The sequence below is a fragment of the Epinephelus fuscoguttatus genome, linkage group LG12, assembly GCF_011397635.1.
Source record: "Epinephelus fuscoguttatus linkage group LG12, E.fuscoguttatus.final_Chr_v1".
Lineage (NCBI taxonomy): Eukaryota > Metazoa > Chordata > Actinopteri > Perciformes > Serranidae > Epinephelus > Epinephelus fuscoguttatus.
This window is the reverse complement of record NC_064763.1, coordinates 25,501,182-25,526,492: the sequence shown is the minus strand read 5'-3', so window position 1 is coordinate 25,526,492 and position 25,311 is coordinate 25,501,182. Positions and strand designations below refer to the sequence as shown.

Sequence of the window (25,311 nt, the reverse complement as noted above, 5' to 3'; positions counted from 1 at the left end):
CAGTCCAAATTTCATACTTTTTCTTTTTACTTTCAGTAGGTACTGCAGCTGCACTTACAAAGTACATATTGTTACACATAGTTTGTACACAATTAGGATATTCTACTTCATCATTATATTGTGCCTTGAACTTTGACCCACTTGCTTATATATTTGTTGCAGTCTGTAGCGCAAAATTTGAAGTAAAATGAAAAAGTATGTGATTCAGAATACAGCAAAGTCCTTTTTCAAATAAATATTTGATGGTTCCAGTTTTTTAAATGTGGCAATTTCCTGTTTTTCCTTGTCTTATATTACATTAAACTGAAAATCTGTTGATTTGGGACTGTTTGTCAGATAACAAAAACTATTTTAAAGGCCCAGACACACCAAATCGACATCAAGGAACTAGCAGCAATGAAAGCTGACTGTTGTGACGCCACTCGTCGACTAAGCATGCCGCAAATACTATAGCAAATGGCTGGAGGAAATGAGTCAACATATCAGCAGATGGTGGTAGGAAAACCAGAAGACTGTCATGACGCTAGTTCGCCAGTTATGCCAATGTTGAAAGAACAAAACATATTAACTGTGCGCCAGTGAATTTAAAACACAAACCATCATGAAATGTTTCTGCCAAAGGTCTCAATGGCTATCTCACTACGACTTGACTTGAGTCATTTGTTCACTTTGCTCACTTCTGTTTCTCTTCTCGTGAGCTGAGCTGATCTGCTGGTCAGACTGATTTCATTCACCGATGGACTCCACTGATTCATTAGACAGATGCTCACCAACAGCCCAACATAGACTGACGGCCAACTCTTGCCTTGTCTGGTGTCTCAGGGTCTTTAAATGTCACTTTGGGCTCAAGGAAATGGTGACAGACATATTTCACTATTTTCTGATGCAATTTTTTTGAGGAAACAATCACCAGGTTAATCGATGATGAAAACAATTATTAGCTAAGTCATCCCTACATAGAAATAATATAGGGACCTGCTCATCAACACACGGCTCAATAGCACAAGTAGTGGTCAAAAACTCAACGTTGTGCCATTTTGGTGACTGTGTTGAAAGGGGACATACTGATACTTTATACATTGGTGCTTCATATTTATATTTTTTTGTGAAATCTTCATTTCTGTTCTGTGTTGTTCCGTGCTGAAATCCTTACTGAGGGCACTGAATGTACCGTACTATTACACCCAAACACCCATCTTACCTACACAGCTCGTCTCTGGAGCAGTAGTTCTGCAGGCTGAGGCAGTTGGGTTTGCCCACTCTTTCCTCCCCTCTCCCATTCTCCTCATAGGAACACGATGGGACGATGGTTTTCCTCCGGCGCTCCCCACACAGAGTGTCAGAGCAGGGACAGAAGAGCAGAGCGAAGCTGTACTCCTCTGGCACGCGCTCCAGGAAGCGCCGCAGGGCTTTGTGGCATTTCTGGCGGTTACAGCTGTTGTCAGAGACTGTTGCTCGCTTGGTGCAGGCTACAACATATTCTGACCTCAGGGAGCCACATTTCTCATACAGGCCACAGTCCTGTGCTGCCTTCAGACACTGGTTTTGGCCGTCCATAGAAAGAGAGGACGCTGAAGGTCATCAGGAAGAAAACAGTGGTGTGTATCAGGAAATAAAAATCATGACATACAGCAATTTGTGCCAAACTTTGATTCATTTGTGACAAAAGCTGTACCTGACATGATGGAGGCCATACGTGACATCTCAATGTTTCTCACCAGATTCAACTCCAGCTCTTCATACGGAGACACTTCATACTCATCATATGCTGAAACAACAGTAAATAGCATTGTCACATGGTTTTCAAATTCAAACAGTGTCACAACACACAAATGCCACTGCTTTAACCCACCAGCAAATCTCACAGTCCAGTAGACCCTGAGGCAGTGCTCCTCTCTGCGAGAGCCACGCTGACACTTGCAAACTTGAAGGGGGTGGTAATGTTGCAAAGAATTCTGCGCCTCCAGGCACTCCAAGCGGGCATCCGAGCCAAGGGGCGACACGGCCTCCTCAGCCGCGCAGTACTCCAGCAGTCGATAGAGCACCATGCAGGACTGCTCTTGGATGCAGCCCTGCTCCGCCACCAGACAGTCTAAGGATGCAGATACTGGCACACTACCTGGAGGAGAGGTTTATATTGTCAGTTCAGTGCTAGTTGCTGATATAACAACCAATATGTGCATGTATTGTGTAAAGCTGCTGAATTTATGGCCCATTCATGTACTGTTAGTCCTTGTGCTAAATAGGCTGTAATTAAGACAACAGAGCAAGGTGAGTGCACTCCATAGGCCCTTCACTGCACTACAGGTTACTATAATATCCAACGAGGAGGATTAAATTGAAAGCTCACAAGTGTAATAGAAAAGCAGCGTGGGCAAAACCTCAGTGTTCCTCATAGAAACACAGTCTCTTGGATAATTTAACAAGGCTATAGGATTATGTTATGGTTGTAATTATATCATAATTGTTTCTTCATTTTCCCGTCGGGACTCCTAATGTTTTTATGTAAACAGTCTTATAGTGCACATTTTGGCTTTTCATTAATACACTGTATCTTTTCAGCACAGTGTCTTACTGTTTGCATTGATGAGAGTTCTTGTCCAGCCAAGCTTTTGGAAATGCTCTAGCTGCCACTCACTTCACACTGTGGTACTGTGAGTTAGCCTCATACTTTCTTATCACACACCACAATGCTCCTGGATCAGGGAGCGCAACACATGCAATCATAAATTTAGAGAAGTTTTGTGAATCTATGGTGTCCTCCTGTCAAGTTTCAAACCTGCTCTTCTGATCCGCCTCCCTGCTCTGCAATCTGTCAGCTCTGTTAAACTGTTGTTGAATTTGCTGCAACAAACAACAGTCCAGATGCCAGAATATCATGCTGGTATAGTACGTTTCTGAAAACTAGGGATATGTACATGTTTCATATATATCAAATCCACATTTCTAAAGTGAGGTAGTTCAGATTACTTGTATATGAGCTGAGTTGCAGCCATTCAGTCTGTCTCTTTATTATATTCTTTGTGTTTTTATAATGTTTGCTTACTATATTGTTCTTTGTTTTGTATAGTGTACTTATTTTACATGCCTATATATTGTTTTGTACTTTTTCTACTGATGCTTCCTGTTTGCATTGTCCCTCTGCTGCTGTAATGTTGCAAATTTCCCCACTGTGGGACGAATAAAGGATTATCTTATCTCTTTCTCATAAGGAAGAGGAGGGTATGGGAGCCATCCATGGTGTAAAATGTGTGTAGGTTGCTAATTTTTCCTGTAGGGGTCACTGCATTTTCATGGGTGTCTGCCAACATAGGTAGGACCCATTCATTGAGGGACAGGTGTTGCTAGATGGGGAGCACATGTAGTTTTTTGACCACAACGCTGGTTACATCAAGTGAGTTGTACACTGCTGAATGCAACGGTGAATGTTTTGGACACAGATTCATGGATGTTTCAAGGGTTTTATTGAAGACTACAGTGGTGATAAATAAATTATGCATCAAAGAAGAAGTGGACTCTTTGTTTTCACCTGATGAGCAGTGGTAGGTTTGGTCAGGCAAGCGTGTTAATTAGTTAGTAGCCTGTCTGTGCAGACCCTCAGTGGCTTTAAATTTAGGTTTGGCTGCTATAGAGGGGATTGTGGAGGCTGTGACACTTAAGCGAGGCGGCTACTAAGCAGCAGACCACTTTTTGAGACCAATAAGCAACCAAACTATGTATTTTTTATTGAGATGTCAGCACAACTTCACCCATGCTTGTGGCAACACTATTTGTTTTCCTAACCCAAATCAGCCATCAGCCTCAGAGTCAGCAGCCACTACCACCACCATTGTCTGGAGTCCATGGGGGGATTTATCTTGCTGCTGCTCAGAGGTCACTTGATCACAAAATGTCTTCCTCTGGTGTCCAAGTGCCAAAAACTTCAGTTAAATCTAATCAGCACAAATTATCTGTTAATCTGTATGCTCATATTCTGTATCAAATTTTATCCATACTTCATTCTTCTGTCTCTTGTGATTGAAATGTAAAATGTACAAATTAAACATATCCGTAATTTGGAGAATTGTTCAATGCCAACAATTATTCTGAGGAATGGGACTCAAAAAGGCACTCAGGTTCTGAGTTCTAAACTTTTTTTGGTCATTAACATTTGGTCATAATGTGCGCTTCACCAAATGTAAAGTAATTTTAATAACAGAGTGTTGGTATATTAAATTTAGAAAAATCACAATGGCTTTTAAAATTTGTATTTACTTGTTAAATCAAGTTTCTTGGCAGTTGTTGTGTCTCCATCTGTGATTTATGACCTACATTTTTTGCATTTTGCAATTTGTTTTTTGTTGACCCCCTTGTAGTTTTTGTCCACAATCGAAATTATCTTTGGTGTAATTTTTTTCCAACCGGTGCTCCACAACATAATGTTAGGCAAGTTCTTCATGGTATTCTCTTGCAACTTAATTGGATGCTGCTGACTGGTTAAAAAAATGGATCTGGGGAATTAAGTGTCAACTTGCTGGGAATAAATAGTTGACTCAGGCAAGGGAGGGAAATAAATTGATTCGAGGCACACTTTTTAAATAACATACTTTTTAATCTCTGAGCTTGGGGGGAAGGTATAAAGCATTTTCCAAAAGCCTCAAGTCCAAATGAAGTCACAAGTCATTGGTGTTTAAGTCCAAGTGGAGTTGCAAATCATTTTTGATTTTATCAGGTCAAATCTGAAGCCATCAAATTTGCGACTCCAGTCCAAGTTATTTGAGTCGACATCTCTGGCAGTTGGGTTGCAAGCAAGCTAAAGAATTTGGCAATATTTTGTCTGGCCTGTTTAAACCTCTTTTCATCCAAGATTTCAGGGTTAGCTGCTGAACAGCACTGTATTTAAAAGCAAGTCAAAAAATATAACCTTAGAGATGACTTTACAGGTATGTTATTAATAATGACTTTATTTTATTATTTATTTTTTTTAAAAAGATGTGGTTCAAAAGCCAACTCGTCTTGGCTGCTTCTTCAATCTTCCTGTAAGTACTTGAACCACCGACAAAGACATATTTTAAAATAATTTGGCTAAAAATAAAGGTCACATGATGTTCACCTTCCTCAAATAAGTGTACGGTTCATTTATTCTCACCATAGTGCTATAAATCCAAATTAATAGCTATCTGGAAAGTAGCAAAAAGGCATTCATCAGTCTAAAAACCTGTTAGCAGCAGGGTCAAATATGCACAATGCAGTAAGCCAAAATATGTAAAAACACTGGTTTGGTGCTTCGGCATGTTACATGTGACAGACTATCTTCAGAGACATGTACTCACGGATGTTTTGTACAAAAGCACCGCTGCTGTTATTGTAAAAGGACACATGAACAGCTGGGGGCCAACCCTTCTGCAGCAGGGAGCCGTTTCACTTGGAACAAGCCTTTCACCATTGTCAGACACTGTCTCCACACATCTAATGCTGAAGACTAAACCACGTTATTCAGCACCTTTTTTAAACCAGCTGATACTTTTATTTCCATCTGGATATCACAGTCAGACAGTGACTCAAATCAAATGTCCACTATAAGGATGTTTCCACTCAGAAGACCTACAAAATGTGCTGCTTGAAGATAATGTAGAATCCATCATCCATGTATGTATTTAAAAGGATTCATCACACAAGGGTTGTTGAGTACAATGTGTTGCATATCACCAACCACATTTCCTCTAAAATGAATACATTATTCAGTAGAAAAACAGCCGTGTTGGTGCACAGTGATTAAGCATTAAGAGTGTTTTTGATTGGCAGTGTTCTGTCTAGAATGACTGAAAGTGAAAAACTACAAATCATTTCATAATACTGATTGTTGCTCCATGAGAAACACAATGCAGCCTGAGGGCGACGAGAGAGAGGAAAAGAAAGCCTCTTCATAAAAATGCGTTCTGATGGAGCATTTCAGGAAATTAATTTTCTCAAATGTGACACATAATTGTCCCCACAAATTACACTTTATACACAGCGATTTCAGAGAAGGAAAATAGCTGGGGTAGGCAATATGCACACACTTTTTCTGCTTTATCTCGCTAATTCGCTATATCCTGTCATTTTTTAAGTGCACAAAAGGGATAGACTGGCAGACATTTAAGAATATGTTGTGCAAATGGAAATAAATGGAGGAAATGTTCATGTTTGAACTTATCTGTACCTATTGTATCCTCCAACACGTGGACTTATACTTCAGTACATTAACATATACATCACAAGCGCACACACACAGCATTGTGTTAGATCGGTCACACACTTCGATTAAGCTCCTGCTGACTGGCGGCACAAAGCGCGGCTACAATCCAATTCTGGTGCTGCATGTTTTGCAATCTCAAGCGCCACATGAGGTCCATGTCTCACTTTGGCATGAGACATATCATAAACAGAGGCTCCGCTTCATCGCCGCTGCAGGAAACCTGCCAAGGCTACTGCAGTGACTCCACAGGGAGAGGTGGGGAAGAAAAAACACGAGGTGCACACAGGGCAATGAGTCATACTCACAGTCACACATCCTCAAGGTATATGCAAAGGCGATGATTAACCACCTATCTATGTATCATGGCACCTCAATAATTATATGAAAGTATTAAATTCTGCCATGTTTAGCTGCAATTTAAACAAGCTTCATGTAATCTCCTGTTTGAGCAGTGAATAGCTTATTCATTATTCCTTCTCAGTGTTTGCTCCCTCTGGCTTACCATTGATAAAGAGAGACTATCAGCAATTTTAGTTTCCGAGAGCACGCGCACACACACACACGCACTGATAACAAAAACCTTTAAAAAGTACAGAGCAGCTCTGTTAAATCTTGTCTGGTTGACAGGTCATAATTATTGGAATAACTTGAACATTATTCAACGCCATGATAATAAAGAATCCGTGTGCTCACATTATGCTGTTTGAGATGCAACAAATTGGTGAAGTAAAAGTCTGGGTATAGGGAATTGTCGTTTCCGAACAAGAGTGTGTGTTTTCAAGAAAGAACGGAAGAGAAGAGCGAGATGAATTACTGTGGTGTGTGAGCCATAATACACCCTATTGATTTCTCACTGGGGTGATTAATAGAATTTGTGAGGCAAAGCTGATGAAGGTTAAAGCCACAAACGACAAACCGTGCACACACACACGGACATTCACGGGGAGTGAACTGGTTTTGGTGAAAATTTCTCTTCCATCCTTTCAAACGCGTGGGATGGGTGGCAGAGCATCCAGATTGTTGGGCAGTAATTTGACTTGAGAGGAGAGCGTGGCGGGAGAGTGCAACTCTGATGTGAAATGTGTTCACGGGGATCGTGACAGAAGGGACATCTTGGAGGGAGGTCGTGGGCTCAAGGAGGAAACGGCAGCGAGGCGACAAGATGGAGCAAAAGTGAGAGTGGGGAAACATGGCCAGTGACTGCCACCACTTGTTACCACTTGCACTCCATCATCAAGTCAGTGAAACCAGTGGATTCCTGAATGGACTGCACATAAATAACTGTGCTTACATGCACATTCATGTTGCACATAAAAGCAGACTGTGGTCATAGGTGGAATATGGTGACAGCTTTGTACCTCTAAATTATTAATTCAAAATGCAGCTGAAGTGATAAGTAAAAAAAAACAAACAAACATTGAATAGACAGAAAATTAGGCAGCTTTTTGGATAATTCAATAGCCAAAATCCAATTGTTCCAACCTCTCTTTGAGATTCAGGTCAGACTTTGAGCCTTGTCTCCACAAAGCAGTTTGGTCACCTTTTTTTGAAATACCTTGCACACTGATCTCATACTAAAAGGTGGAGCTAGAAGCACTGCAGTCTGATGATTGGTCGACACGCTTGCTCTGAGTACAGTGGACCATAACCACTGTTCGTATCGCAGCAAGTTTACGTGCATTAGTCAACTACAACTATAAAATGAAAGGTTGTTTTGATGCCTTTTCATCTTTACTAGTTAACAGTTATCAGCTGTGGACTGAGAAAAGATAATTTAATTCACTCTGCCCCTAAAAGGCTACCACCAGCAGTTACCAGCAACTTTAAAGGTGGAATATTTTCTTGCATGTAACTCAATGCATCAGTTGACACACCTCAAATGTCAGTACGATAACGCTGATTATTCAATTTGTTTTTATTGGCTCTCTTGCATTACATACACTTTAGTGATGATTGGATCTTCCAAAGTCTTAAAGAAATGTGTATGAATTTCAACCTGTTTATACAAACTGTAAATATTCTGTTTCCTCACTTGGAGTAAAGAAAGCAATGGAGCACCGTTCCTGTGCGCTACACCCTGCTCTGCTCTAAACACTCCAACCTGTTCTTTTTTGTTGTGCAACCCCATTCTTTGGACCATCAGCAAGGTGCAGATGTTCCACTGCATTGCAACACATCCTCACTCCAACCTCATCATGTATTGATGTTTGGTCATGGACTTTCCACGTCCAGATATGACGTGCAAGGTACCCTGGGTGGGTTGATTGTTAACGCTCTGGAACACCCTGTCAAGTTCTGCCCGTTACATGCATTGTCTTCTTTCAAAATACATCTTTACATACATACAGTCTCATTAAAATAAACACACTACGTCAGCACAACAACGTGGATTGATATTTTTTGGCTTAAGAATCTTACAAGACGTGAACGCCGCTCTCCTGGGTGAAAGTCAGTGTTTGTTTAGGTGTCTGTTACATACTGTACCTAAAGTATTTGGTGGAAACGTCGCTTTTGTAAAACAAAACAAGCAGTTTGTGGGACTTTGTCACAGGCACTTTGCACTACAGTGTTTTGTGACATTTTATAGACCCAGCAATTAATCAATTAACCAAGAAAATAATGTGCATATAAGGGATAATGAAAATAATTGTCAGTTGCAGCCCTAAATTAATCTGTATTTTCATAGTTGCAATAAGAAACTCTGAACTTATTTAACTATTTTGGGTTCATTAGTGGTAAATAATTTTGAGGATGCGATTCCATGAACATGAGATATAGTGTTTTCATACCAGAACTGACCTTTAACCAGCATATTTAGGCTTTAATAGAGATAATCTTACCCTGGTTGGTGTAAATTCATAGAAATGATGTCCCCAGTATACTGTGCAGTTAATGGAGTGTTAATGTGAGAGCTAATTGACCCTTTGGAGACTACACTGGGAAGCATTTGACTGAATAAATGGGAGCAAGTAAGCTGCAGGACAATAGAGCACATGTTTGTTAAGAGTCAAAACAATGATTTTCCTGCCAAAGTGCCTATTTTAATTTTGATTTAAGCTACTACATTCAGAATATATATATTTATTAAAAATCGGACAGAGCAGATGGCAAATGAAAGGTCTTTGTAAACATTTGCAACAGCAACTAGTAGATTAGGTCCAAGTCTAAAAATAAACAAAGCACAAATCTCGAAAAGTGACTGACCCCATCTCATTCCAAAAATTAAAATGCCTTCATTTCACACAGTACAGTTTGATTAAAAACACAGCACCATCTTGTGCCATTACCGAGGATCTCTGCGCTGATTTAGTGTTTGCAAGGATACTTCAGTTTTCTGGTTTTGACTGAATCGTAATGTGAATCGGAACAAACTTCCTCTCCTGTGTTTGTGTGTACCAGTGGTTGGAGGTGTTTCCTCAGGATGGTCACAGCTGGTTCATCAGTGCTGATTAAAGCCTGCGTGGGTCCTTATTGACGCAGTCATTTCTGCTGAGCTCTATATTTGGCATTTTCCACCAATTGGCTCATCATCTTCTAACATTAAACTTTCTATTAACATCAAACATATGCTTAACAGTTTCCACATATTCTCTTTGTTAGGAGGAAAATTGCAGGCACTGCCCTGGGCAACCTCGGCCAAGCAGCTCTCTTTTAAAGAAACAGGATAATTTCTGTTTCATTCATTGTGTGAACTACCGGTGAGTTTCCTCTTTTTTACATTTTCTACAGACATGTCCAGCATTGTCAGACATATTAAAGGGACAGTTCACGCCCAAATCAAAAAATACATTTTTTTCCTCTTCTGTAGTGCTATTTATCAATTTACTGTAGATTGTTTTGGTGTGAGTTGCCAATTGTTGGAGATATCGACTGTAGAGAAATGTCTACCTTCTCTCCAAAATAATGGAACTAGATGACACTTGGATTGTGGTGCTCAAAGCACCAAAGACTGTAAGCGGACCATACCACCTTGACATCACCCATTGTTTGTGGACTCCCATTTTGACATCATGAGTCTGAGATTTTGGCCATCGCATCTTGTCTTTTTTGGAGCCAGAAGTGACCATATTTGGATGGGAGGGTAGAGCTTTGGAGGGGCTAGGGGTTTTAAAGTTATATAACCCCGGGAACTGGGAGGCTGGTGTTCACTTCTTGTAAGATTGTGAAGCCAAACCCTCTTATTTTTTCCTGAACCCAACCACGTGCGTTTGTCTTAAAAGAGACTGTATGAAAACTGTACATCTTCTTTGAAAACAGAAATTTATTTTGAAAAAGACAATGCATGTAACAGGCAGAAGTTGACATGACATCCCAGAATGTCAGCAACCAATGCAGCCAGAAAGTCCAAGACTAAAAGGTCAATATGTGACAAGGCCGGCGTGAGAATGTGTTAGCTGTAAAGATGTCTACTCTGCTGTAAAGTTTAGCGTGTTAGCGCAGCTGTCTGTTGGGATTGATTCATTTCTTGAGCCAGCCTCGAGTGGCCATTTGAGGAACTGCAGGTTAGCAGTTCCGTATTGGCTTCCTTTTCTATCCCTGGAGGTCGCCACAAAAAAAAAAACAAAAAAAAAATTACATTTGAAAAACTCAACAGCAACGTCTCTTTCCAGAAATCATGACCTGGTCACCCTAAATAATCCACAGACCTTGTTGTGAGCAGTTTTATGTAGGAACTATTTTCTTTACTGGACTGCACCCACCAACCACATCACCATGCAAAAACAAGTGTACATTAACTCCCAGATGAGAGGCTTGTGCTCGTGACAGTGCGAGATGTAAACATTAACAGTGTCCTGTAACATTATCTAGCTCAGTGGTGCTAGGTGAGCTAGCAGTAGATGCAAGCTTCCATCTGTGTGGTGATACAATTGGCAGGTGTAGTTTTGCTCGAGAGAAAATAGTTCCTTCATGAAACTGCTCACAGCAAGGTCTGTGGATTATCTTGAGTAACCAGGTCATGATTCCTGGAAAGAGACATTGTATTTTGGCAGTTTAAGCACCACAGACCAAGCGCCATCTAGTTCCATTATACTGGAAAGAAGGCAGACTTCTTTATGGCTGATATCTTCAACACTCAGTAACTCAAACAAAATAACATCATAAACAGCTCAAAAGGTAGGGAAAAAATATGTAGTTTTGATTTTGGGGTGAACTGCCCCTTTAACCATCAGTATAACCCAAATGTTAACTTGCTCTCCCTTGTCATAACTTGTATTTCACTTGCATGTTTCCCAATTTTTCTGGGTGTTATGACCCCTGAGGTCATCTTCTTCTCTCAGCTTTTTTCCCTACCTCAGCATACCCTTTACCTCTTCCTTTGTTACTCTCATTTTGCAACTTTCTTTTGTCCTGATTCCCTCCATGCTCCTGCACCTGCTGGATTTTTATTATTCTCTACCTCCAATTAAGTCCCAAATCATCCAAAGTCTCTCCACACTGCATGTGTCTATTCCACATCTTTCCACTAGTGGCTCCCGTGGCTTTCTTCACACCAGGGCCACATCGATGGCAGCAATAACATCATGCCTTGAAGAGCACGCACACATACTGCACAGTCTCACTCAGTAACAAGCATAATAAAAAAAAAATACATCCTGTGCACAAAGTCCACTTTGAATAACAACTTTCAATACGATTTCAATACCCTGTCTTCACGAAATGCTGCAATTTCATTTAATCGTACAGCACCGGCTGCGAGAGAGATGCCTCGCTGGCTTCTTTTAGAAAAGTTGTAAATGTAACAAAATTTCACACACCCTGATCCCTAAATTGCCTAAAACTGTTTTGCGTGCACATGCAGATTGCACCTTTGTTTGCTCCTCCATTTATGCAAGCTAACAAGACTGAATCTCTGTGTGACTGGGGTGCTTAAAAGTGTAGCACAGTTGCACTTGCTTTAATCTGTTTTTATGCACACACCCCGCAGAGGCAACTCCAGCGCCGGAGTTACTTGCAGTGCTGTGCAGCCTTCAACAAGGCGCACACTTACAGTGAGGAATAATCAACTCTGGTTTGACCATTGTCATTATTCTGGCATTTAGTAGGGACAGAGACAGCTTAACCAAAAAGAGGAGCATTTTCACCATATAACACACAGGTTGTCAGCTAGAGCAGAGGGGTCTGTTCTGCATAATCTAGGTGTACTGACAGCATGTGGTCCAAGCATCCAAAGGTGAAAACTCTCCCAGAATGTACATGAACCAACATTTCATGTTCTGGATCAACAGTTGTTCAGTGCATCCAATACATGGATGAGGCCCTTTTTAATGAGCAATGCAGCTCACTGGTTTGTGCAGCCACATCACGCAGGCAACATCCCTCCTCTCTGTACTCCAGGTAAAATACATACTTGCATCAGGTGCCGCATCAGCCAGTTGGGTTGTGTGTGTGTGGAGCTGTGTGAATATTTTAGGCTTCTGCCTCCTGAAACTCGGAGCAGTCCTAAATTACGATGTGCCAAATCATTTCTTGGCCAGACAGTGGCACACATATCGACAGTCTCCATCGGGCTGTGGGCTTGTGTCGGTGCCATCGAGTGTGTGCAAGTGGCAGTCAAGATGCAGACCAAGAAATTAAAAATAATAGGCAATGACAGATAAATGATACAAATTAGCATTCATGGGCTTGACAGTGAGTGGGGTAGAAATCAGGTGCCATTCAGAAATCCAGGTTTTCATGTTCAAGTTATCCTTAATTTTAATTAAAACGATTTTAAAACATCAAATACGTGAAATAATTACATATTCAGACAGTCTATTTTATGTTTTTTATCTAAGTAATGTCCAATGGGCATGTTGCCAATTTAATCTTTGTGTGCTGTCGTCCTAAACGAAACTGAATTACAGGCACAGAGTGCATAAAGACAATGCCTCAGCAGAAAGAGAGGGAGGAATAAAAAAAGAAGAAGAGTCTACGGCACAGAAGGAAAGATAAAGAAGCCAAGGTTTGGATAGACCTGTGTGCATGAGGGCGCTCAAACTCCTACATAGTGTGTACATCAAACAGTCAAACCCCGAACAGGAACAGCTCGAGCATGTGGATATTAGTCCACCCAAGACCTGTGTAACTTTACACAGCCGGAAAATGAGCTCTAATAAATTTATGACAACCGTGTTACGGCTCAATCGTGTCCACTAAATGAAGTACAAAAATAGCAGCACTCAATCACCAGTTGCAGTCTGCACTGGGACTTTAGGAATAATCCACAGAGGCCTGGCAGCAAAGGGTCAAAGTCGGGTTTAATGTCATTCAACACTAACCGCCTTTCCATTGATTTATCTGACAAAGGTGCACGGCCACAGTCAAAGTAATCTCATGCATTATTTGTGACATGCATTGTCATTCCACTGTTATCAATTTGGAATAAGACACGGATGAATGCAACAACGCATGCAGTCAATAAACATAGCCAGTACAGAGTATGTCATTTGAGTATTAGGTCAAATCAGTGACACATAAGAAATAACAGTACATAAATTATAAAGAAATATATTCTACACACAGGATCCTTCCTTTGTTTTCTTAGTTCCACAGTATAAAGTCATATCCCAGGTGTGTGATTGTGTTTTTGTTCACAGGGGAGCCTGAAAATCTGTAATCTATACAAGCAGGTGCAATTCTCCTCTCTGCAATCCTGTGAAGACACATTAATGACAGCGCTGGTTGGCCCTGGGCTCTGTGGAGCGTTAGTGGTGACGGACATTTTGGGAAGGCTGTTGTCTACCTCTAAAGTTCCCTCTGCCATTGTTTAGGTCACAGAGTTGCACATGGCCAGATATATTAAAAGGTAAAAATAACATTGAATGAAACAGAATACAGTTTAGAGGAGCTATTTATACGATACCGAGGGGAAATCCATTACACTAACCAAAACTGCTGCGTAGGAACAAAGCAGCTTTAAAACAGATTTACTAGATTAAAGTCTGGGGAGTGCAGCTCAAATTTCACCTTTCTTTAATGACGTCAATTAAACAAAATTCAAATCCCAATATTGCAATCAGGTATAATGGCAGAATTCAGCATCAGGTTTAATTTGCACCTGTAATGAGTCAGATCTCAATTAAACAGCGCTTGAAAGCAACTGCTTTTCTTGGTGCGATTCCACCCAAGTGCCTGGCAGGTGGGTTTGACACACCGGATGATAAACTGGGTGCCTGAGAGGCTTGACATTCACAAGAAAGCATTCATCACTTCATGATACTAATCTCTAATGGGCAGCTGCACCTGACACTATCTGAATTTCCCTGAACGCAGTGAAGCCCGCACCTCCCGTACTACTGGAATAATCCCAACAATTACTGTATTTGCATTGTATTTCTGCCGTGAAGACCACAGGGGAGATGCTGTGTTTCGTTTGAAGACTATTTCATATGTTAACAGCTCATCAACATGCATGACCTGTAGATAACCACATGAAAGAAATAACATAAATCAATATTAATAACCCCAGAACAACAAGCTTTATGTCCCACTGTGAGATTTCTTATCCAGCCACAGTCACATTATTGACTTTAATAATCATAACTCATTTTGCAGGAGTTTGTGTGTGTATGTGTGTGTGTGTGTGTGTGTGTGTGTGTGTGTGCGTGTGCTGTAGCAGAGAAATTAAAATTCATCTGTAATGTAAAATATCACAATCTTTTGCCTATTTGTACACCAGCAAAGAGAAAACCTATAAATCAGTGAAACTACAAACTGGTCCACTATGACGTTTTGGCTTTCATATTTAATCCTCCATCAATATATCAACTTCTAATGCACAACTAATGTATAATGTCAATGATTTACAGATGTGCCAGCCGAAATGCTTTTACGTAAAGGAGAACATTATTTAATGTAACAATTCATGTGTGAAATTTCCATGATCTGGGACATTCCAATCAATATTTAGGAAGATGAACAGCTCCTTTTGGAGCAAGTCCAAGGCAGAAATAACAGACCTGAACCCATGATGTCATCCAGATGTAGAAATCTAAGGCTGCTGCTGCTGCAACACTGAACAGGGACCTGATTTTATGGACCTCCTTAATGGTTTTTTGAGGGTCAAAAGTTTCACTCAAACCTGGAATAGTAAATCTCTGTCTCATGCTTAGACACCCAGTCGTTCCCCTTTTTGCTTTTGCAATATCAAGCCAGCTGTCTTTTATCAGAATATATAGGCTGAGCTATATATTTACAAAAGTTGCTACTTTATGATTGAGTTATTTGGTGAATTTAGATAATACTGAAATGCTGTCTCCAGCAATACAAACTGAAATCCAGTGCTCTCCTGTGCTTCTGGGCTGGGGGCTTCCTTACAGTCTGTAATTGTTGTTATTTACCAGACATGCATGGAAAAATAAAACTGGATTATATGCGTGCATTAGTGGTCAAGTTCTGGAAGACAATATATCTTGCAAAGGGGAGCACACACACTGAGCCCCAAACAACAGATCTCCACCATACTCCCCAGACTAAATAAATGACACAGTCTCCACGGTGGCACACACACACACAGCAGCTGTTAGAAATAAGAAACGTGCTGTTTACCATGAGAGAAGACATTGAGCAGAAGTCCAATGATCAGCATCCTGTCTGGTGACATTGGAGAGTTGGGGACTGGGGAAACTCGCACCCGGCTCGCTGCAGCTCAGTGACCCGTCTCCTGCCACATCCAGCCTCCTCCTCTGCTGCTGCTGCGCCCGCACGGACTGAGGCAGATCGGATGGGCTGCCGCGCAAAGTTGGCTAAACACTGAACCGTGCGCGCAACTGGAGCGATTCAAGTTCTCGCGATTTTTGTTGTCCCATTTATTTGGCGGATCCCAGTTTTATTGATCTTTAAATCTCAAAGAAATATCCAAAAAGTTTCTCCGCAGCTGGTCAGCAGTCAGTCCCAGTCAGACCACAGCCTCCGAGTGCGAGTTGTGTCGCATTTGGAGTTGCTCGTGGTTGCGTCGCAGCTCCACAGTTGTCCAGCCAGAGTTGAGATCAGTGCGCTTAGACTGGATGGCGCATCTCTGTTGGAGCCGCAATGTGATTGGCCCCTGAAAAGACTGAATATGCCCATGGGGTGTTAAAATGTTTCCTGTGGGAGAACAGCTGGGCTGTTGCAGCCATTAGTTCAGGCATCAACATGATAGACAACACAAGGTGTATACTATTAAAAAGTCAATTATGTTCAGGGAGGTTAAACATTTGTAGCATAGCAACGGAATTATCACTCACTAATCCGCTTAATTAACCGAGCTGTTTTTGTTTTATTGTGCTTTAATGGTTTTAAAGGCTGCCTGTGTTCAAAGCAAATCTCCTTTCAATGAACAGTAATGGCTTTGACCTTCACACTGAACTTATTAAAATGGGTTTTGTACCCAAACTGAGCTGCATTATGAGCTGAGAAAGCAGCCTGTCTGTTTACATTTGGATCTATCTCATTGGACCATGTTTTTGGTTATAAATATTGGCTCGTCCCCCCCCCCCCCCCCAACACAGGTGCCTTTATGTGTAGCTGAGGTGAGCTTAAATGTTAAATTAAATATGTTCCCTCCCCGGCCTTGAGACCAGTCTGCATCCCCACAGCCTTTTTCACTCCTATCAGCTTACAGCAGGACTGGGACTGTGAAATCTGTACTTGTTCCACTGCTGCAGCTGACCTGTGGGTGGAAAGGGTTTATTCAGAGGGGATGACAGGCAGTTGTGTACTCACCTGTAACACACAGGAATCCTTTTGTTTCTTTTGTTTATCCAAACAAACTGTGTCATTGTGCAGTTTGTGTCTGTGCATGTACAGATACTGTAAGGCTTCCATACTCTGTATTATTCCCTACAAGGGTGCAAACACAAAGCTACATTTAGTTTGATCACACAGCAGCTTTCAACATATGCTTTCAACATCTGAAGGTTTTGGTTAAGAAACAAATCAGACTGATTGCAGATCATATCTACTTTTCATAAGAGTCACTCAGCAATGATTTTTCACTTTGAAGTTATTTATAGATGTTTTTTGAAGCATTTTTTATGAAATCGCTCAGTTTAAAGTAAAAAATACTGCACTCAAAATGTGATTAAATATACCCACCACTTCCTCTCACTGAATGAAAACAAAACCGCAATTTATTTTGCAATTGTGCAAAAAGTGCTTGCCATTGACCTGTTGCCCTCCCTGTAATTAAAAGACGGCAGAGGATTAGTGGATTAATTTACACCTCCTGTTCAGCTGGATGCTCAAGTGGCAGTAAGAAATACAAGTGGACAGAGACTATCATTAAAATGCACAGCCAACCAAGACAACAACAAAGCCAGGCACGTAATAAGGCACTAATATCTACAGTAACCATGGTAGCACTTCATCGCATTCAAACTAAAGTATCTGCTTTTGCTAAAACAAAACACTACAGAATGAGTGAGTTGAATATTCTTTTCAGAAGTTGGTGTATGGCAGGATTCCTCAGAGGAGGCTTGACGCTGACTGCATGGCATCATAGCAGCTCCTCCATGTGGTCAACCCTGTGCATTAGATAAGACAAGCAGAGGTTACAGTAAGTTACACAGAATCAAATATCCAATAATGTGAGCATCGGCTTATTACTGTGAGATAAAGGTGTTTACTGTTCAGCCAGTGTTTTAATCACAACAGTCTTATCTGGGGTTTATGTGGTCACACTAAACACGGGTTGGTGTAATAAACTATAAACAAGGCCCTGAGGACAACTACCGGTACGTATATTCAACAGCTGGCATTTAATGAGTAACATATTTGGTTTCCAGTTCAGTTGTTTGGTGAAGCTTGACATACAAGGTAAGTAGGTTTTAAACTGTCACAGGAACATATGATCCCACAGAGCATATTGTCACGACACTGAGACCTCGAGTGCAACAGGAAGTCAGCCATATGTCAAGCCTGACTGGCCTTGTGGGTCATGGAAATAACACATAGACCTAGTAGATAGATAGATAGATAGATAGATAGATAGATAGATAGATAGATAGATAGATAGAAAAAATAAATACTATACTCTTTTAAATAGTCACTATTTGTCACTTTAAAATAGTCCATCATTCCTTTCTTTTTTATTATTATAAATAAATTCAATTACTCTAGGATCTTTCTTAAGCTTATCTGTAACATATGTCCCTCTGCGTGCAGTAGGTCTTCAGGTTATGTCCATCAGCTACATAAAGAGACAGACATCAAGTCTCTTGCCGCCCTCTAGTGCACAACTTTGATCAATCCTAAACAAACTGAATGAATGTGACTTTTATTTTGAAAGTTCAAGTGTTATGCAGCACTTGTCGCCCTCTGTGACACCCAGTAAAACAAACCAGCTTTTGCCAGACACCTCTAACATCTTGAATGTCAACAGGTGAGCTCATGTGGAGCCAAAAGAGCAGGTGCAGACACTCAAGAACATTTCTTAAAAATAAATCAAACACTAAATTAAACTGACAGACTAAAACCTAGAGGTCGCAGCACAAAATATACTCAAGTATGACTTGAAAAACATCCAAGCAGCTGAAACAGCAAAGAAAAGTCACATAGAATGTTACTTTTATTTTGAAATATTGATTATTATGCAGCACTTGTCGCCCTCTGTGACACCCAATAAAACAAACCAGCTTTTGCTTAAAACCTCCAATACCTTGCATGTCAACAGGTGAGCTCATGTGGAGTCAGCAGAGCAGGTGCAGACACCTGACAGTATGTTACTTTAAAGCATTTCTGAATCAGAAATCAAACATTAAATTAAACTAACACTCAAATCTAGGGTTTGGGCAGCACAAAGTGTACTCAGGTGTAACTTGAACAACGTCAAAGCAGCTGGGACAGCAAACCTGTGAATAGTTAATATGCTATGTTATATAAACATAATTCAGAGAAATACACATCACTGAAAAGCAACCATGCAGTATAATTTAATTTATCTAATGGTGGCCACATTGAGTGAGGGCAGCCTAATATAAGATAACATGTTAGTAATTAGGCTATGGTATAGGCCCTATATGTCTCAGTGAAGTCCTTGAAAGCCCTGTACGACCCTGTGACTTTGCTCTGTGCAAAGTCCAGGCCTCTGTTTTCATTGGTCTGTGGGCGTGACCGTGAGCATAAAGCCAAATAAGAACAAGTCCACGTAGTAACTCATTAACTTTTCCATCTAAATTTAGTTACTTCACGTATTTTGTAATATCAGGATTTACTCGCCGAGGGCAGAGAAATTTACGAGAAGTGACGACATCACTCTCTGGACAGTTTAATTGGCAGAGAGCCGCGTGACGTTGACGGATTGGCCAATATCCTCAATCGCAGTTCTCGTGTTCTATCGCGAGCCACTGTGTCGAATAAATCCGCAACGCGGCTACACAATCGGCCATTTCGTCGGTTTAGGCCATCAGCCGTAGAGGGCAGTGGGGATATATCAAGTGTACTGGTTACCTGAAAGACACATCAAGAACATCGCAACATGAATGAGCAGGCAATTTCATTCGCTAAGGATTTCCTGGCTGGTGGCATCTCCGCGGCCATCTCTAAAACAGCCGTCGCCCCAATCGAGAGAGTGAAGCTTCTCCTTCAGGTAAAACTCCGGAAGGCTCCCTAACGTTAGCCGGCTAGCTTCTGTGTGTTCTTGCTAACTGCCGTTGGATAAAGTTAACCACTTATGAACGCCGGTTGTTGTCACCTATCCACAGACTCAGACTTAAACATAGCTCAGTAACGTGGTAATACAGAATTAACGAAAGTCTTCAGATTGACGAGTTCAAGGATTTAAGGTCATCATGGGATGGGAAATGACCTACACGAGCCCGGCTGCTAGCGTTAGCTTCACACGTTAACCTTAGCCGGCGTAGCTAACAAAGGACAAACGCTAGTTGTGATAGTGGGACATTGTGTACAATTAGACTGCAGCAAATTCCTTTTATTAACAATCCTACCATTTCATAGGCGATTGAAAGAAGACAATATGGCTGTTAAATTTTAGCTTTAATTGACAGTGAAATCTCGCTGGTGGCTAATTTCTCTGGGTGTTAGCTAGCGTTTGGCGAGATGGCTGCAGTGAGGCCCAGCGGTAGTCATTCACAGCCGGGTCAACAAGTTTTACACCATTTTCTGTTAAACTTGCGCAACGACATTGTATTTAACTATTCCTACACCGACCCCTGGTCGTGTCACTATGTTTTGTTAATGTTGGACGACGTTTTGATTTTAATTAAAGAATGTGTGATGAATCAAGACTCACTGTAGCAGCCGCAATCATTGGATTGCTGGTTATCACTGCTGTTAAATGGCACTTTCATGTAAACGTTGTAGCAACTTTTACAGGTGTACCGTGCACCAAGGTCACAACAAGGAGACCTTGTGATTGACACATGCTCAACAGTTAATTAGCTTCCCTTATTTAGTCCTAACTGGTCTTTCTTTCTCTCTTCATTCTTCCAGGTCCAGCATGCCAGTAAGCAGATCACGGCAGATAAGCATTACAAGGGTATCATAGACTGCGTTGTCCGTATCCCCAAGGAGCAGGGGTTCCTTTCCTTCTGGAGAGGTAACCTTGCCAATGTCATCAGATATTTCCCCACCCAGGCCCTCAACTTCGCCTTCAAGGACAAGTACAAGAAGATCTTCCTTGATGGCGTCGACAAGCGCACCCAGTTCTGGAGGTACTTCGCCGGTAACCTGGCCTCTGGTGGCGCTGCCGGAGCCACCTCTCTCTGCTTCGTGTACCCCCTCGACTTCGCCCGTACCCGTCTGGCCGCTGATGTGGGAAAGGCTGGAGCCGAAAGAGAGTTCACCGGTCTGGGAAACTGCCTGGTGAAGATCACCAAGTCTGATGGCATCAGGGGGCTGTACCAGGGTTTCAATGTGTCAGTGCAGGGCATCATCATCTACAGGGCTGCATACTTTGGCATCTATGACACAGCTAAGGGTGCGTTGATGTTACATTGACATACACTTAAACCATTAAGGAGATGGGCTACATCTTCTAGAGTTGTAATTTTTTTCCCCTGTGTTTACAGGTATGCTTCCAGACCCCAAGAACACCCACATCCTGGTGAGCTGGATGATTGCACAGACTGTGACAGCTGTTGCTGGCCTGACCTCATACCCCTTCGACACTGTCCGTAGACGTATGATGATGCAGTCCGGACGCAAAGGAGGTGAGCTTATTTGTATTAATTAAAAATTGTGCACATATATCCTAATGTTATTACATTACTGTTGTGAACAGCTGCTTAAATACATGGTTAATGGACTAAATGCACTGCAGGCACAATTTTTTTTTGTTTTGATGCCTTGTCACATTATTAAACCTCTGCTCTTTTCTTTCCCTCTCAGCCGACATCATGTACAGTGGGACCATTGACTGCTGGCGCAAGATCGCACGTGATGAGGGAGGCAAGGCTTTCTTCAAGGGAGCCTGGTCCAATGTGCTTAGAGGCATGGGTGGCGCCTTCGTGCTGGTGTTGTACGATGAGCTGAAGAAAATTATGTAATTCGTCATACTGTCACATCACTGTCCAATTTGGCTAAATGTAATAACTCTCCATTTCTATGGACTCTGCATTCTGCCTTATTTATGGGAACAAACTATAGTGTCTCACCCCTAGCTGTGGGCGATGGCTGTACGTTGTGCATCTTTGATTTTAAACGTTCCACATCCTCTTTACCAATGTCATTCCTGTTAAAGAAATCTGATACCTCCTCCTGTCATTCACTAGGTTTGTATGGTCCCAACTTGAATAAATTTATTCTGGGGAACAAACTAAAACCATTGATGTCAACTGTCTCCTCCACTGTCTCTACTGCATGAGATGAGCACTCAACTGGATAATGAAATGCACGAAGTGGATTACACTCAACTGCTATATTTACTCACGCTTATCTCCTCCTGAGCCTTCCTGGTTTGACCGTGGTCACTACAGGGATTGTAGAGTAGAACACCTGAGCGTTGGCTCCTTTGATAAGAGCTCCACAGGCTACTGATAGTCAGACGATGTACTTAATGCTTGTTAATTGTGCTGTGACTAGTTGCTGACCTGTTGAGATTTTGGTTGTTTCTATGATGCCTTTCACATCATCTAAATGACTTTCAGGAGTGCAGTTACTCATTGCAGACAGCAGGGAGCTATAGACTAAATCTAGGGAGGGATTCATTAAAGTAATGTATATTTTAACTGCACTCAGGAACATTATAAATAGCCTGTGCATCATGTTGCCTAAACATCAGAGTATGCAAATGGATACTGCCCTGAAATCTCGGTCTTAATAACAAAAAAAAAGTGGGCCTGGGCCTTGTAAGACTGAAATAAACCGGCCCTGCAACACAGAATAACTGAACATCTACATGCTGTGCATGGTAATCTATTTTGACAGCAGTCACTGAGTAGTAAATGCTGTGTATGAACCCACCACAGTGCATGAATGAACTTAGCTGGGTGTCCTTGGCTGACTTCAAACATGTTGAAACTAATAAGGTTTCAAGGTGTGACCTATGGCAGTGACTCCTGAAGGTTTTGCAACATAAATACTTCCTTTACTAGTCATACCTTCAGCCAGTTATATAACAATCAAGCCAACCTTTGAAGAACAATATTAAATATATGTACTTTGTACCATAATGAGATGTTATCTGATGTTACACAAACAGCCTCTGCATCACAGGAACACAGCAGATACATTTCTTCTCACAAAACAGTTTGTAGTCCAGTAAGAGACTGTTCTTTCCCAAAATGTCGGATGAAGGAGAAGACAACGTCCGTGAAACATTTTTGGGATCATGCCACCACCTTAAGGACAGAAGTTTCAAGGTGTGTTTCTCCAGGCTTAAATCCTTACTAGGCCTGAGATATCGAAGATTGTCAGCAGGGGGCGCCCGTGGCAAGCAAGTGTGAGCCATCCACGTTCCCGTAGCCCTTGCGCGTTCTTGTGTTTCTCAATGAGGAGTGTCCACAGCTGATTTGACAGGACACGGTGACCAAGTATTAAGCGACAACGTGTCCTAAGTGTATGAGGCCGGACGCAGTAATGCAGCATAATACATTTAAATACTGTGAGTACTGCCTACTGTATGAATGATAGAGATGTTGGTGTGCTGCATTCGTCTGTAATTTTTGATAGGCTATAAAGTGCTGTCTGCAGCCTAAAATGTGCACAGTAGCACACCAGTATAAAGCAATGTATCATCACAACATTAAGGAAGAGCAGTCACGTACATGTATGAATAAGCAAACACACAGTGTGGTTATTAAAGTGGCCATAAAGCAGCTGATAATGTCTTCTTACCTCAAACTTTCAGACATTACTCAAAGAGCATATATTTAGCAGTATGCTCCCAATTAATAACCAGGTTCAAACACAGTGATTAAGTTCACGTACAAATAAATATGTTAATATATTTGTTTTCAAAATCACAAATCATTAAGTTAATTAGGCTGCCATGTATTTTTCATCTATGTTGACAGTGCCATTGTAGCCATAATATATATGAACATAAAAACTAAGAAAAATGAAATAATCTGGAGTAAAATGAATAATCAGAAAATAAAAAGCCATTGTTTTCCTCAGGGAGGCTCACTCTGAATTCATAAACATTTATAATTTATTGCACTAAATAAATCTTCCAAACAAATAATACGACACAACCTGACTTCAGTATTAGAGTACAATACATCTTCTTTATCAGCTCACTGTCTCCCTTGTTCTCTGATGTGTTTACAACCTAAGTATGAGGAGCCATAACTGTAACATTAACACAAACAATTTAATATTAAAAACAACAATGCCAAGTCCTGACAGCAGTGAAGGATATTAATTTAGCCTCGATTATTTATATCACACCACTGTCATCAGAAAACAGTTAGACTTGGATCAATATGCATAATGGGTTTTATTGAAGTACATTATTATTTGATGTCTTTTTGTCGTGATGGAGATTATAATTTTTTATTTGTAGGAGTAAGAGTACAGTTAAACACTCGGGGGCTGGTTAATCTCGTGGCACACACTCTTAATCAGTAAGAGCTAATATTGACTGGTAGAAAAGACTCCACATGCAGCAGGCTAATCAGTGTAAAGAACTACTTATGGGCTACGCACGTATACTGTGTGTAGTGTTGTGCAGCAGCTCACAGGTTAAGACGGACACCTCACAGCAGGACAAACCCAGGCTCTTTGGTTCCTGGAAAAAAATCTTTTCTGTGCAGAGTTTACACGTTGGCTGCGTCAGTTTCCTCCTACAGTCCAAACACTTGTGATTGAAGTGGACTGCACTCTTGAATTGCCTGTAGGTGTGAAGCGAAGTGTGACTGCGATTGTTTATTAGTCATTGTTAGATTTGTAATGGACTGGCAGCTTGTCTAGGGTGTTTCCTGCCTTCTGCCCAGTGCATTCTGGGATACGGTCCAGCCTGTTGTTGTCACTTCCAACTGTATTTTGGAATCAACACACCAGCAGGCTAATATTATCTATGGGCTTAATTTTAGCTAATGCAGCTCGTTCCATTTGATTATCAATCAGTCTATCTATCTATCTATCTATCTATCTATGTAAATTAATGGATTCAGTTTGTAGTTTCTTGGCAGTGCAGTCATGTGAAAGGTCATGTGTGGAAGCCGTATTGCACGAACTTTTGCCCTTTTAAACACTTTTTTTTTGCATATATATTTCTGGCCAGCGTGTTCACGAGGAGAAAAAAAAAAGCGCCAGGAGGAAGTGCCGAGAAAATAAAACAGCAACAAGACTTTCTGTGAAGTACAGGAAAGTACTAGTTTTTATTCCTTCATAATCAAACTTCACAAACAGCTTGAACTTGTACAATACCTCAGAGAGTGAAAATTACAAAAAAAGTGCTGGTAACATTTACAAAAATCATCCTTACTTAGCAACAATCAGTTTATTCTTCCACACTTTTTTTAGTCTTTTGTATTAAGGCTTAATACTTCTGTATAAAGTATATGCAAGATAAGTCTTCACAGTTTTTCGAAAAAAGTCACAATATTATGTAACATAATGAAGCTTTTACGGCTATTTTCTTTATAATAACAAATACACATCACTGGTAAATATATGTGAAATACAGGGCTTATTGTAAAATGGCAAGTAATGATACTGTTTGCTGAGATAAA

At 41.0% G+C, this 25,311-nt stretch overlaps 2 protein-coding genes across 2 annotated transcripts in view; one reads left to right on the top strand and one right to left on the bottom strand.

Moving 5' to 3' along the window:
* LOC125898855 (GDNF family receptor alpha-4-like) overlaps positions 1-17,000 on the bottom strand; it is a 29,441-nt gene extending 12,441 nt beyond the window's left edge. Inside the window, exons 1-5 of the mRNA XM_049592827.1 lie at positions 16,901-17,000; positions 15,746-16,250; positions 1,853-2,119; positions 1,676-1,768; positions 1,202-1,571 (exon numbers count right to left, since the gene is read on the bottom strand). Coding sequence (XP_049448784.1) covers positions 1,202-1,571; positions 1,676-1,768; positions 1,853-2,119; positions 15,746-15,800 — 785 coding nt within the window. The 5' untranslated portion in view covers positions 15,801-16,250; positions 16,901-17,000. The remainder of the gene's footprint in view (positions 1-1,201; positions 1,572-1,675; positions 1,769-1,852; positions 2,120-15,745; positions 16,251-16,900) is intronic.
* Positions 17,001-19,547: 2,547 nt separating this feature from the next.
* si:dkey-251i10.1 (uncharacterized protein LOC100038774 homolog) lies at positions 19,548-21,956 on the top strand. Its single transcript, XM_049593011.1, has 4 exons — positions 19,548-19,763; positions 20,627-21,113; positions 21,205-21,345; positions 21,524-21,956. Exons 1-4 carry the CDS (start codon positions 19,653-19,655, stop codon positions 21,679-21,681), a joined length of 897 nt encoding a protein of 298 aa, XP_049448968.1. The 5' UTR covers positions 19,548-19,652; the 3' UTR covers positions 21,682-21,956.
* Positions 21,957-25,311: the final 3,355 nt, after the last annotated feature.